Source organism: Grampus griseus (genome assembly GCF_964374135.1).
Source record: "Grampus griseus genome assembly, chromosome: 1".
Taxonomy (NCBI): domain Eukaryota; kingdom Metazoa; phylum Chordata; class Mammalia; order Artiodactyla; family Delphinidae; genus Grampus; species Grampus griseus.
Window position 1 is genome coordinate 27,324,201 of NC_139017.1, and position 15,563 is coordinate 27,339,763.

The following is a 15,563-nucleotide window of genomic DNA, read 5'->3' on the forward strand; positions in this document are numbered from 1 at the left end:
CTTGCATTGGGAGAAATAACAGGTACACCATCAAGGTTAGAGCCACGTGGTGAAATAATACGGTTTTTTCAAAGTGTTCCAGAAGCAATAATACATGGTGTCAGAAGAAGTAAACTGCTTTTATAACTTTATGGAGTATGATGTATAGTTAAAAAAAAAATTGGCCATTTTGAAAAAAAAACAGTGTTTCCATTGCAAATATCCTCAGAAGCCATGAACTTCAAAAGAAAGAAATGCTATCTATCTTCTTCGTAGTGAGTGCAATACATCATGGCTTCCCCAAAGTCAATGAAAACTACCGTCTCTAAAAAGTGTGAAATTTTAAGGTTGAATTACGATGCTAATGCAAGCCGTACACTATGTGTGGTGACTGCTTACAGGAAGCCCAGGGAGGATGGCTCTTCCGAGAGAGGTGTTCTAGACTGGACGATAAGGTCTCCTAGGAGTCAGGAACGGTGTCAGACTCTGGACTGACCTCTGAGGTGCAGAGGGGTGGGGTCGGTTCCCGCCCGGCTCCAAGCTTTCCGGGGCGCGCCCCCACAGGGCACCGCCCATCTCTGGGGCCTCAGGTCCGGGCCCCTCACGCGCCCGGCTTGACCTCCTTGGAGCTGCGGCGGGCGGGAGGAAAAGCCCCGGGCCTGGCTGCGCGCGGAAGGCAGAAGAGCCTCCCCTGCCGGGCCTCGGGTGCCCGCAGCGCGCCACGAGGGCGCGGGGAAAACCCACAACTTCCCGCCCAGGAACGACGCCCCGCTCCCGGCTTCGGCTGGGGGGGGGAGGGGGGGCGTGTTCTCGCGAGAGGAGAAGGGGCGCGGGCCGCCGCGGGCTTGGGGGCGCGGGGAAGCCCGCGGACGGGGGCCCGCGGGGAGGGGGCAGAGGCGGCGGGCCGGCTGGGGACGCGGGGAAACAGCTCCCGCCAGTCGCCGTGCGCCAGCCCCTGACGTCAGGAGTTTTCCTCAAAGTCAACAACAAGCCTGCGGCGGCGGCGGTAGCGAGAGCTGATCAGCGGCGGCCCCATAGGGAGGAGGGGGCGGGGAGGCGGCGGCGGGCCCCCCAGCGGGGCGCAGCCCGAGAGGAGGCCGCAGACCCCCGACCCGCGCCAGGCCGCCAGGGCCCAGAGCCTCCACCCGCCGCCGCCTCGCCTCGCCGGCGCGACCCGGCCCCCGCCCGAGCGGAGTTTTCTGGTGATGAATTGAATTTGTAGCCGAGATCCGATTCCCACGTAGAGTCTCCGCCCCCTCCCCCCGCCGCCTCCCTCCTCCCGCCGCCGCCGCCGCCGCCGCCGCCGCTGCCGCCGCCGCCGCCTCCGCCTCCGCCTCCTCCCGCTCCAGCTCCGCGGCCCGGCCGGCTCCCTCCCTCCCTCCCCTGCAGCCCGCCGCCTGCCCTCCCGCCGGCCACACCGGCTCCAGGGGGGCCAGAGGCTCTGCGGGGTGGGGGGAGGACAGGAGGGGAGGAGGAGGGAGGGGGACCCCCGAGTCGCCCCCTCTCCTCCCCCCGCCCCCCGGCTCCATCCTCCGCCGCCGCCCGAGCAGCTGCGGGGCCGCCGCCGCCGCCTTTGCAGGTAACAGCCACCGCCCCCCACTCTTGCCCTCTCCCCGCCGCGCCTGTTCTCCCTCCGGACCCCCCTCGGGCGGGGGTGGCGGTGGGTGAATGAGGTGGGGGTGTCCGGCTTGTCACCGCGCCGGGGGCGTGGGCGGGGGCTGGGTCGCAGGGGGCTGGGGTTGGGATGCGGGTGCGGAGGCCGGGGATGCCCGGCGCGGACAGACCGCACCCCTCACTTTGCTGAGGGAAGCTGAGGCGGCGGTGCGCGGGGGCCGGGGAGGGTGTTCCTGGCCTAGCGATGCGGTCCGGGTCTGGGCCGCCCGGGCCCGGCGCCTCTGGTCTCTGCGCCACTCTCGATACAGCCCGCTCACCCTCCTCGCCGGCCGGCGGCTAGGGGAGGGGGCTCGCTCGGCCTGGGGTGGCGGCGGGGTTATGTAACGCGGGGAGCGCCTGTGTCAGGGCGTTTGGGTGGGGGAGGGGGCTGTGTGCGCGTGGGTGGGGGAAGGCAGGGATGCGACGGCTCCCCGGGGTCTTGTTCTCCACACCGCCCCCCCCCCAACTCCGCCGCCGGCGCACAGGAAGAGACGGCCCTGGTCGGGTGGGGGTGTGTGGGAGGTGGGGAACGTGCTTGTCTGTGTTTTTAATAGTAGTGGGGTTTTGATCCGCTCCGGAGTTGTGTGCTAAGAATAGAAATGTACGGAAGATGCTGGCTTTGGCGGATCCAGTGATGCTGTCGCTGCTGGCGGCGGCGGCGGCGGCGGCGGCGGCGGCTCCGGCTGCAAGTAAACAAACCAGCCTCTTCCTCGTCCACCTTCTCCTGCGCATCGGTCTGCATCAGCCATGATGCTAGTGGGGCCCTTCTGAGCCCAAAGTTGAAGCGGAGCTGGTTGCTGTGTTCACCCTGACTCCTAGGCGGGGTCACCCCTTGTTTGGGATTTCCCGGGAATCTACAGTTAGGCTAGATTGAATTTCTTTGGGGCCCTGTTTTCAATACCGGTATTTACTGTTTATCTTCTGAAAGCAGAGGAAATGTTTACCCATAAGTCAAGGCTGACATACTCACGTTTCTTCCATCAAATAATGTTATGAAAATAAAACCAACACGTTTCACCAGTGTGGTAATTGGTTGAAAGCCCAGTAGTTTGTAATGGATAACGTTTCCAAGTAGAAATTCAACAGTGAAACCCAGGTATCTATATTAATTACTGGTGTCAATAAAATGTTCACACTTTTTTAGTTCATCATGAAGCTAAAGAATGTGGAATAGTGCCTTTTTTTGTAGTTAATGCGTTGGCAACTGCCTCAAATCATCAATTTAGATATATGTTCCATCTTTCGTAAAGCATGGTCATGTAATATCTTTTAGTGGACTGTAAATCATTAGACAACTACTGGGCTTTGTTTTTGATGGAAAGTCACTAAATTAGGTTATGCATTGTTGGAAAATAGTTGAAAAAGCCAAAGGAGGAAGAATTCTATAAAGATGGTTTAGGAAACTGTGTCTTCAGAACTTGTCATGGCGAAATATGTGTAAATGAATAGGAATATTACAGGAGGTGGTTGTCTAAAACGTGAAAACATCTTTTATTGGAATATCTACTTATTAGTATTACTAGCTTTAAGGTGTATGACAGGATGCACAATTATTTGCAAGATATAAGTCAGGACTGTAGATTTTTTTTCCTTTGCCGATACATAGTCTTGACTTTGAAAGTTCACCAGTGAGATTGCATCTGAAGACCTGTTTTTTGTTTTTCTCACTAGGGTTTATCCCAATATCTGACTGGTTTGAGCTTTTAATTTTAAAGTGAGGGAAGTGCATGTATCACACGAATGAGGCAACATTGGAAGTTAGGTGAATGTAAAGTTTTAGTTTTATGTTTGTACCGTGTATTTGCAGTATGTATTCTTAGAGTGTTTGAAAAATAATGTCTAAAGTAATTCTGCAAAAAATTTTTGAAACTATTATTTGTATTCATTTTGTCTCCTACTTTTAGCCGTTCTGTAATGATTACTTTAGTGAATTGTTTTCCAACTTAAAATTAATTTTTACTTTGACTCTTAAAGTTGTGTATGTCAGAATATTGCTTTGGATGTTTTTGTTTATGTAACTTAAATGGCTGTAAAATATTTTAAATAAGATTTCATTCATTCATTCATTCAACAAATATTAGAGTGTGAACTGTGTGGTAGGGACTGATTTGATTAAAAACTTTTACTATTTACATTTCATCCAGAAGATCACCACTATTAGACAGTGAATTTATTTTCATAATCACTGCAAATCTAAACATGTTTTCGTTAAACATATGGGACACATGTACTTAGCATAGAGTCTTGTGCAAAGTAAGGATTTAAGGTTTTTTAAACTCCAGCTTTCTATTTAAACATGAGACATTCTTACAAAAAATTCAATGGAAATTTTCAACTACTTAGTTTTCTTTAAAAAGAGGAACTGGTTTTACAAATTAATTTTGTGGAAGTTTAGAATTTACTTAAACTTTGCCTATTTTTATGAAAAGATGGCTATACTTTCTTTTGTTGTTATATCTTTTAGTACTATAATTCACCCTTGGGAAGATAAGGCAATTGTTAATGATGTGTTAATTGGATTTTTAGCATGATTTGATAGGATCTAGTCTTTATAGTGAGATTAAGTTTCAAGCACTAAAAAATATTTAACATAAAAATATATGACTAACATAAGATGCAAGACAGAAAAAGAAATCATTTCATTTTGACCAAATCAGTCGTGTAATTTGACTTGCATTTTTATTTTTAAGTTAATATAAATCAATGCACATGATTAATTTTTGTAGATTTGTGTTAGAGTATTTAAATTATTTAAAATTTCTCTTTTACTCCAGGTTTCAGAGTGCGCATCAGAATTCTAAATGTTCCTTTCGTACACCATGTACTTTTCTGTAGTTGCCTGAATCATCTGATGTTAACTTACATGTTTTATCATGGTCTTTTATGTATGATAGAGCTACATTCAATTTAGAGTTAATGCTAGCCAGTGCCTGATGAGCGCTTGCATGTGCCAGGTACTGTTATATGTGCTTAACGTGTATAAATGCATTTAATCTTCACAATAGCCTGTTACACTTTTGAAAGTGATTTTCACAGGAGAAAATACTTTTTCTGGCATTGTAAAATTTTGTTTCATTTTAACTTTAGTAATTTTGAAACACTTTTTCTTTCAGTGTTTGTCCTAACCTGTTTGTACCTATTATTAGAATTCACAATGACAATGCTAAATTTCAATAAACTTGTATAGTATAATTTCCACAGAAATCAAGATAATATAGTAAAACATATTGACTGATCCGTAACTTTTCTAAAATTTCATTTCTTTCAAATGCTGAATTAAATGCCACAGATGTTTACATGTTTTATTGTAGCACCATAGTCTTTGAACATGTTAGATGTAAACATTTCCTTTGCCAGGAAATCTCCAAGTGGTAGTCGATAGGTAAATTGGTGTATGCTTCTTGACCTGTAGATTTGGTTTTTAGTTCTTTTCAGTACTCTGTTTATATTTATTTGTCACCAATTACAGATATTTCACACTTTTAAGTGGGTATATTTTGCTAATATTCAGAGGGAAAAGTAAAAAAAAATTATTGGAAGAAATCATTGGGAGATTTTCAAATGAGAATTTTTCTTCTCTATGTTAATTGAAAAAGCCTCTGACTATATTTGGGAGTCTAGGGGATGAGAGGGGGAGGAAGATGGTATTTTTGCCAGTAGTGGAATTTAGTCCAAATTTTGTCTGAGTGGAATTGATGTTTGAATGTTTTATCTTCTCAACTATATATTAACCTTTTGAGGACAGGAACTGTGTATAATCAGGATACTATCACCTAAGATGCCATCTATAAGTGAAATAGATACTCAGTAGCTTTAAACTTGAAGAACCATAAATAAGAGCTATTTAGAGTTCATCTAATGCTATACTTTTATTTTTATGGCTAAGGAAACTGAGGCACAGAGAATTAAAGGGCCTTATACAGCATTAATCTGGGCCGGGCAGAGTTGGGAATAGGGACCCAAGTTTCTTGTCCTGTCCTGTGCTCTTTCTAATGCACCATTGTAATGAACTTTGTTACAGGATTCCATACCTACTGGTTAACTTTCAGTTTAATCAGGAGTAAAATCTGTCAGGCTGATTAATGACATTTGTGTGTGTGTGTATTCTTTTTGTTTTATAATCAGGGAGGTCCCTGAGTCAGATTTTAGAAGGATTTTACAGGTGTATTGGAAAAATATGGCCAACTGTGCAACTAAGATTGTTTTAGTAGCAACCCTTAACCTGTCCGTGTGTTGTTACATAAGTGCTTTCAAATAGAGACAAGCCACATTTTACATGAGAAATGTAGGGGTGAATTTGTCAGGAGCTTGTTCAGTGGTTTAGGTGAGCCAGAAGAATCCAAAAAGCATTTTCTTAGTTGTTTCAAATTAGAATATTAAATATATCACCCAGCATGAGTTGTTTTTTTTTACTCGATTAATAATGGATGTGTTGGTTGAAATGGCATGCAAATGCCCTAAACAGGAGTAGGGAAGAGGGGGGGAAATGCTTTATGGTTTTATATGCATATTTCAAAGTTTATAAAGCTGATTTTTAAGAATTGGCAATTTAGAATAACTGATATTTTGTGTGAAAGTTAGAAATCTTGCCTTTGCTTATTCAAGTATTTTCCCATAGTGTGAAACAGTGAAGATATCTATATGGAAAGAGTTGAAAGAAAATCCACAAAGTGTATTGTAGTATGAAGAGAGGAAAGGTATCCAAAGTATATAGTTTGTATGGTTCACTTCCCTATATGGTATGTTTTTAGCAGGATAACTCTTAAAAGGACAGACTGGCTTAGAGTTATTTGAAGTGGCGATCAGGTTACCTTGAATTTCCCTTCCACTCCACTATTTTTCCTTTCCCTCAAATCCTTTTAAAAGTTTCATTAGCCTTATGCATTTATTATGGCATACATTAGTCTCACCTATTTTTTAAAATCAGTAAATATCATAGAATTACACCATGGTTACCCTTGACCATCATTGTTTTTCAGAGTAGCAACTTTCTATTGTATTTGGATATCAGTTCTTCATTACTTTAGTTTGGCTAGCGTACCTAAAGTATATAAAAAATGTGGGTGCAGAGCAAGTATATTCTACATAGTGTTAATTATAGCCAAATGTATAGTAGTTTATAGAAGGTTGTATTATAGATTTGTATCATGGCTTTTAACTTAGAAATTAACATACAGGAAATTATTAACCTATGAATTTTGCTCTTTATAAAATAGAATTGCTTGGGGTGCTTTTTAACTTTATGTCAACTTAACTTTTAGTCTTCTATTATAATTTCGTTTGTGATGCAGTAGTTATATTTAATTTTTAATTTGTTTGAAAACATGCTTTACTGGACTTCTGAAATATAATTTTTTACAGAAAAAAATGTTCAGAACTATTCACAAATGTTGTACATGTTTTTCAGAGCTCATATTGTGTTATTTTGTAGCAAGCATAACAAACTGATAGAAGAAGTAGTTACTTGTCACTAACTTATTATGGTAACTGTGAGGAAATGTCATCGTTATTGATTGGTTACTGTCTTCTTAGGTTCAAAATTGTAGATGTTATAGCTACTGCACAAATTTGTTTCAGAGTTAAATGAGAAAATATATGTGAAAGCACTTTGATAACAAATTATTATAGATTTGGAAAAGAGTTTTGAAATACTTAGTTTTGCTTGCCCCCTGTATACTCAATTATAGTTCTTGTCACAGAGTAGATAATCAATACATCTTTATTGACTGAATGAACATATATGTGTATATATATATATACATATATATATATATATAATGTTGCGCGAATTATATTTTAAACAGATGTTTGAAGAACTTTATTGCTTAAAATTGAATGGTTGGCTGCTGTAAGTAAACAGATATCTTTTAAAAATTCTTAAAAGTATCATGAAGAAAATATCCTATTCTTTCCCTTTTTCCTCCCATAATGGATAATTTTGGGCAGTGTTGATGCCTGATTTGTTTGGGAATTGAAACTTGACCATCTCAACAAAAAGTCGAGAAAAAAGGATAATTTTAATGTGTGTTAGGCATTAAAATTAATAGGAAACATACTTTAATGAATAGGGAAGAATATTTATTTCAACTTTAATTATTTTTTTGTAGGTGCTTCCATAATGTTTAAGTTTAGGTTTGTTTTTACCATGGCTTCATACCATTCTCTGTCGACTTACAGTATTAATTTGCTTCGTCTTTATTAGGTATCTAAAGCTGCATCTTTGTTCTTTCACTCATCCATTCATTCATTTATTCCATATTTGTTGAGCATCTCTTATGTGCCAGGCAGCATTAAATTGCTTTACTAAATAATAATGCTATTGAATAAGGTAAAAGATGTGAAAATGTTTTGTAAATTGTAAAATGACATTCAAATGTAATTATTATCATTATCAAATTCTCAATTTTGTATGAAAATACTTTTAGTGTAACTGCTTTGTGTGAATTATAAATTGAATCTACTAAGAATTTTGTATGAAATTTTTTATAAGAATGGGAAAAATTAGATTACCCAGCAATGAATGTTTAACGCAATAGGTTTAAAAGAAAAATATACCAAATTTTCTTTCTTACAGCTCATTGGATAGAACACATTTCTAAAGAAGTTAGGACTGTAGGACTCTACCTTAGGAAGCAGATTACATGCCTGAAGTACAGCTCATCATTTGGCAGATTAGTGTTTTTAGTAACATGGAAGACTGAGTGGGAGAGTGTATTTGACTTGGTGCAAGAGTGTTGCCACTGTAGGAAAAGTAGATCAAAGAATATAGTTTACTGCTTGAGAGTCGATAGCATTGGTTCTGTACTAAAGACAGCGTTTATTTCTAGCTTATTGATCATAATCCTAGAGTAGTATACCTTTGAACGTCTTTTAAATTGTGTTCAAATGATGTATCATTTTAGCCAGAGGTGACCCGAGCAATTTTAAAGCTGAAAATTATGAATATGGGTGGAATTTGGTAACATTTTAAGATGCAAAATGGATAAAGCCATCTCTGTAGTACCTGGTTCACTGGCCCTATTGAAGATGATAAATTTTGTCCTGTTGATTTAATATACATTTAAAAAGTTTAAATGTTTAGGCACTGATAAACATCTTTATCTAAAAAACTAGTTTTTGGAAACAGTTTCTTTATAAAATAGAATTCATTGATTTTGGGTTGATCTGAATATTTCAATATATTGTTTTGTCCTGAAGAGGCAGTGCTAGTGGAAAGTGTGTACCTGTTTTTGTGGTCTTGCTTCTCTTATAAAGTAGCTGTATGACATTGGGCAAGTCACTTACCTGTCTTGATTTCTGTTTCCTCAACTGTAAAATGAGGGTCCCTTCTAGCTTTAAGATTCTTTCAGTGAAATGTCCACTTAAAAAAAAAATAGAACCAATTTTGAAAATACTTTTGTTTTTCTAGTGTTTTATATAAGGGTATTATAATACAAATTATTTTAATAGGAAAATATTCTGTATATGTTTATTGGATGTGTATTATTTTTTGTTTATTACTAAGTGTTGGTCGCTGATCTCTTACCTTTCCAATCCCAAGGATATTAAGATACGAATTTTCATTTACCCAGAGTATACAATTTTATAGTCAGAAACCAAGAATGGCTTAATAGATGTGAGACCTCTTGCTGTAAGTACTACCAAAGAGAAGGTCTAAGTGCAGTTCTTTTAAAGACATCATTTTGCACTAGTGTCCCTAATATTTAACTCCCTTTATACAGTTGACTCTTGACCAATACTGGGGTGGGTTGCTTCCCTCATCCCAACCCCAGTGTCAGAAATCTGCCTACTGCTATCTCTGTCTCAAAAACAAAGGAATTGGTAAATGACTTATCCAAGGGCAGGAAGCTGAAACAGTGTGGATAAAATAAGGATTCAAACTTTAGTTCTTTTGATTCTACATATTGTGGTCTCTAATTGAACACAAACTTTTCCCCACACTTAGTTTAAAGATCTGTAAAATGAAAATGCAGGTACTGTATTTATTGAAAAAAAATCCATGTATAAATGGACCTGCACAGTTCAAACCCATGTTGTTCAAGGGTTAATTGTAATTATTTATGTTGTATAAAGAGTTAACCCTTTCAGTTATCTAGCTTCATATTAAGTAGCCAGTTGACCATGTTGAGTTCTTCAGGAAGTTACATAAATCAAATTAAAATGATGTTTTGATTCTTTACTGGAAGCTTTTTTGTTTTTGTTTTTTGCCTGTTTTTAATGGTGAAATGGGTCTTGTCTTGAATTATGTGGCCATTTCCTATGGCTGTTTTTCACAGTGTGTTCCCCTGGATTTCAATACATGTTACTAAAGGAAAAAAAAAAGCCCTGTGTGTTCAAGTAAGTTTAGGATTTGCTGAGATAAATAAGGTTATACATTATATATTTTGTACCTTTAATATTGTAATAGTGTTGTTTCAAGAGAAAGACATGGTTTATAGAATTTCGCAAACTTACTTGACCAAATAATTTTTTTTTCTTTTTTTAACCCTCTTTTTCTTCTTATTTTTCTAGAATTTCTCTTCGTATTCTGTCAAACATATTTTGGGAGAATACACCGAGATTCTAATATTCCTTTTGACTCTGAATGATTTTGAGGACAGTCTTGCTCCAGCCTGTAGTTGCTGCCCTCAGCCCCATGGCACATGAGTGGGGTGGTCTTCTATTCAGCCACATAAACTTTGTCAGTCTTTTCTTAAGAGAATGGTAGTCTTAATTCCTGACTGCTAAATTATTAGGCTCTACTTAATTTGCATTGGAAAAAGAACTGTAATTCATTTCAATACTAGCTAGGAAGTCTAACCTTGAACTTATTCCTATGCACTATTTATTAAAACCATATTTGAGAAAATAGTATAGTTATATAGTCCATACATCCATTTTTCTGGTTATCTGAAATTTATGCCTGGGTTCCTGGGTCACGTTTTTTGGTTCCTTTCTGTGGAAATGCTTTAATTCAATTTTATCTTGGCACTTTCCTTTTTAGCTTGAGAGGGACAATAAGAAATAGCCAGTAAAGCTCATATATATTGCTGTATATATGTGAGGATATTTTTGAGGGCTTTTGTTTATTACACTACAAGGTATCTTATGAAGACCTATGGGTTAAATTTCAGATTTTTGTCCTAGAACAATTGTTTCCTTCTGAACAACTTCTTTTTTTCTTTTTTAAAATATTTATGGATACTGTAAATATTGAAACTGATTGTATTTCCTTATTTGTATTGCTTCCTGAAAGCTTCAAGTTAAATTTGTGGTCCACCTTTCACAAATATGTAGATTTTTACTCTGGCTTCTTTTTATCTTAAGTCAATAAGAATGCAGGCTCTGGAATCAGGTAGATTGGGTTCAGATCTTGGTGCCATCATTCATTAGCTGTGTTGAAATCAGGCAAGCCACTTAATCTCTGAGCCTCAGTTTTCCCATCTATGAAATGGAGTTAATTGTATAATAGATGTAAGCACCTGTAATAGTTCTTGACATGTCCTGAATACTCCATACTTTTTCCCACTTTCATAGTCCCTTTGTTTCACTCCATCTACTTTAAAAAATAATTGATTTTATATGATTTATAATATTTTATTTATTGTAATCTACCTAAAATATTTCTTGGAACAAGGCAGAGTAAGCATACATAAATGTTGGTTACTTAGCACATTGTTTTTTACATAAAATCCAGCAATTAAAAACATTCACAATTGCTTTGCCATACTATTTCTAAATTTACTGAGATTTTGAAACTAGACATACATGGAGATTTACTTTTAGTCCACCTCACTTTCATTCTCTTCCCTTTTCACCTCAAACACACATTACCAAGGAAATTTTCTGTATTATTTGTGTAGGTGTGACAGTGGTTTTCTTAACACATTTTTTTGTTGCAACCTTGTAGGTTAAAAGTTTCACTGTCCTTTGAAGTTCTGTCACAAGACCAGGGAAGTGCATTCATTATAAAACTACTTAATAAATAAGTTCCCCAGTTTGAAGAGCTAGACTTTTATGTGAGGTCAGGCCAGTTGAAGACATTTACAAAGAATTAGTTGTTTGTTATTGCTGTGTGAGTTGCAAGAATGGAAAAAAAAGAAATTCTTTCTTCAATACTTCCTTCCAGGCTGAGTCATCACTAGAGAGTGGGAAGGGCAGCAGCAGCAGAGAATCCAAACCCCAAAGCTGGTATCACAAAGTACCTTTTCTCCAAGTTGGGGGCTCAGAGGGGCGCCATCATGAGCGATGTTACCATTGTGAAAGAAGGTTGGGTTCAGAAGAGGGGTAAGTGTTCAACAAAACTGAAAATAATATGGTTGGTAAGTGTGCTAACACTAAGTGGTGTCCTGGAAGTTGATATTTTTTTCTGATGCTGTTAACAAAGTAAACTGTGACATACTGTGTCCACTAAGATAGAAATGATATTTAACATATGTGTTAGGAATTTTCTTGTTATTTAGGAATTCTTTGTAATTCTTGATTTTGATCATTTATAATCAAGAAGGTTTGGCTTTCTGGTATGTTGTGTGCATGGATGTTACAGAAAGTTCATGGTGTATTTTTCTGTATTGTCCACAGATTCTACAATCCAGAGAGGTGTCTTTAGAATGATTTAATATCTAGAAAAGTATCTAACTTGTATGCATTTAAAGACATGTAAATATATAAATAAAAGTATTCAATTATACTGAGCCAGTTTGGGCGGTGGCAGGGAAAGGGCTTAAAGTAGTAAAAAGGAAGGATTCACTCACAAACTCATGGATTCAGTAATCCCATAGTTAGATAAGTAAAGTCCTAAAGTAAAAGACCGTATGAGGAAAGGGATTGTGTGTGTGTGTGTGTGTGTGTGTGTGTATGTATGTTTAATTTCATATTTTAATTTTTCATGATCTACTTTTATTATTCCTTGTTAATAAGAAATAATTATTATTTCTTAAAGTTATTTAAATACTTTAGATAAATAATTCAAATGCATTATTATTTTTTAATACTAAAGGAACTCTTCAATGTAAAGCTTAGTTTATGCTCCATGAGATCACCTGCTTATGTAGTCAGTGTGTTTATTAGAAATCTAGACTAGAGTTTAGATTAGTTGCCAGGCAACTACTGTTTATCCACATGGCCAAATTCAGTAGGATGAAGATGGCTACATTCTCAGAGCTTTTAAGTTCTCATATATCTATTTTCTGGTTAAAAGTTACCTCTTAATAATTTAGTGATTTTTAATATTCTTTGAAGTTCTGTAGTTAATACTTAGGCTAAAAAGCTGTTGTCAATAGTTAAATATGATTATGTGTTAATGAGTTTTTAAAAATCGGCCTTATTGGGCTTCCCTGGTGGCGCAGTGGTTGAGAGTCCGCCTGCCGATGCAGGGGACACAGGTTCGTGCCCCGGTCAGGAAAGATCCCACATGCTGCGGAGTGGCTGGGCCTGTGAGCCATGGCTGCTGAGCCTGCGCGTCCGGAGCCTGTGCTCCGCAACGGGAGAGGCCACAGCAGTGAGAGGCCCGTGTACCGCAAAAAAAAAAAAAAAAAAATTGGCCTTATTGAGTTGTAATTTACGTACAATAAAATTCACCAATTTTAATCCACCAATTTTTACTTTGATGAATTTTGCTAAATTTATACACTAGTGTAACAAACCCTAAAATCATGATGTAGAATATTTCTATCATCCCAGCAAGTTCCCTCATTCCCCTGCACAGTCAGTCCTCTTCCCTGAACTCTGGCAACCACTGATTTGCTGTTACTATAATTCTGCTTTTCTAGAATTTCATATAAGTAGGATCATACAATATGTAGTCCTTTGTGTCTGGTTACTTTCACATGGCATAATACTTTAAAGATCCATCTATGTTGTTGTATATATCATTAGTTTGTTCCTTTTTCTTGTTGAGTGGTATTCCACTATCTGGACATAGCACAATTTACCTGTTTACTAGTTGGTGCACACTTGGGTTGTTTCTAGTTTTTGGCTGTTATGAATAAAGCTGCTGTGATCATTTGAGTGCACGTCTTTGTGTGATATGTTTTCATTTTTCTTGGGTATTAACCTAAGAATGAGATTACTGAGTCATATGGTAAGTGTATGTTTAACTCTATAAAAACTGCTAAACTGTTTTCCAAAGTGGCTATTCATACTGTTGTTTAATTTTTCTCATGTTATTCTCATATTATACATTTGGAAAGCATTTTCACATTTCAGTGCTGTATAGAAGTTATTTAAAAAAAATTTTAACTTGTCCATTACATTTATATTATTTTTCCTATTTTGTTGGGGGGGCTGGCAAATAACTTAAACCTTTTGGAGTTTTACTTTATTTATTTATTTTTTTGCGGTACGCGGGCCTCTCATTGTTGTGGCCTCTCCCGTTGCTGAGTACAGGCTCAGGACGCGCAGGCTCAGCAGCCATGGCTCACGGGCCCAGCTGCTCCGCGGCATGTGGGATCTCCCGGACTGGGGCATGAACCCGTGGCCCCTGCATCGGCAGGTGGACTCTTAACCACTGCACCACCAGGGAAGCCCGAGTTTTACTTTATTAATCTCAAAAATTTGCTCTCACAAGACTGTTGTGAGGATTAAATGAGATAGTGGGTGTGGATGTGTTTTGGCAGTTCTAACACAAATGTAAGCTATTACTATCACCACATTTTTTCAAGGGTTTTGGGTGGTTCTTGAGTCTTATTTAATTAATTGTGTCTTGTTTGAAATACCAAAATAGAAGTTTGGTGTATAGTGCATGGAATATAGAAAAATGAAAAAGAATTTCTCAGTGTTTTTCCTGAATTGTTTAGTGAATGGGGATTGTAATGAGTGTGTGTGTGTGTGTGTGTGTGTGTGTATTTTGGGATATAATAGTCATATAAGTATAAGAATTTGAATAGTACACAAGGTATAGAATGAAAAGTAACTCTACCTCTTCTAACTAGTTTCTTTCCTCAGAGAGACCTTTTCTATTTTTAATTCTTATGCTGATTATTATCCCAGGTTTTTTTTTTTTTTTTTTTGCCGGACGCGGGCCTCTCACTGTTGTGGCCTCTCCCGTTGCGGAGCACAGGCTCCAGACGCGCAGGCTCAGCGGCCATGGCTCACGGGCCCAGCTGCTCCGCGGCATGTAGGATCTTCCCGGACCAGGGCACGAACCCGTGTCCCCTGCATCGGCAGGCGGACTCTCAACTGCTGTGCCACCAGGGAAGCTCTATCCCAGTTTTATATATAATATGCTAAACATTATTTTTGATGAATCTTAAGTAATCTAGTATATCTTCATTGTGAAAAAATGAAGAATTTAAACTTTTAATGCCTATTCTTGCCCTTCTTCCTTTTATTGATATTTGTTTATTTTTTGGTGTTTGTGATTAAACTTCTAGCACTTGCACCGTTAATTCTAGAAAGTAGAATTGCCACTTTATAAGTTGAGGAAAATTAGTACCCCTGACAATCTTTCCCTTGAATTCCACATTCCCTTCCCATTTTATGTCAACTGTAACATTGATTTTATATTTTTAAGGTTTATAATAGTTATATTTGCTGATTCTAAAAAGCATTAATCCATATTATGATTATGTACATAATACTGCTAAACAGAGTAGTATGATGGGATCCATAGAGAATAGATGGATTTTTTTTTTTTTTTTGGCCGGACGCGGGCCTCTCACTGTTGTGGCCTCTAAAAAGCATTAATCCATATTATGATTATGTACATAATACTGCTAAACAGAGTAGTATGATGGGATCCATAGAGAATAGATGGATTTTTTTTTTTTTTTTTTTGCCGGACGCGGGCCTCTCACTGTTGTGGCCTCAGCCGCTCCGCGGCATGTGGTTCTTTCCGGACCGGGACACGAACCTGCGTCCCCTGCATTGGCAGGCGGACTCTCAACCACTGCGCCACCAGGGAAGCCCGGATTTTTTTTTTTTTAACATCTTTATTAGAGTATAATTGCTTT

The 15,563-nt window shown here is 38.9% G+C and overlaps 1 protein-coding gene across 2 annotated transcripts in view; it reads left to right on the forward strand.

The window, feature by feature from the left end:
* The first annotated feature begins 1,478 nt into the window (after window positions 1-1,478).
* AKT3 (AKT serine/threonine kinase 3) overlaps window positions 1,479-15,563 on the forward strand; it is a 396,602-nt gene continuing 382,517 nt past the window's right edge. For both annotated transcript variants that reach the window (XM_082663744.1, XM_082663743.1), the window contains exons 1-2: window positions 1,479-1,558; window positions 11,741-11,898. In XM_082663744.1, the coding sequence (XP_082519870.1) occupies window positions 11,853-11,898 (46 nt within the window). In that variant the 5' untranslated portion in view covers window positions 1,479-1,558; window positions 11,741-11,852. The remainder of the gene's footprint in view (window positions 1,559-11,740; window positions 11,899-15,563) is intronic.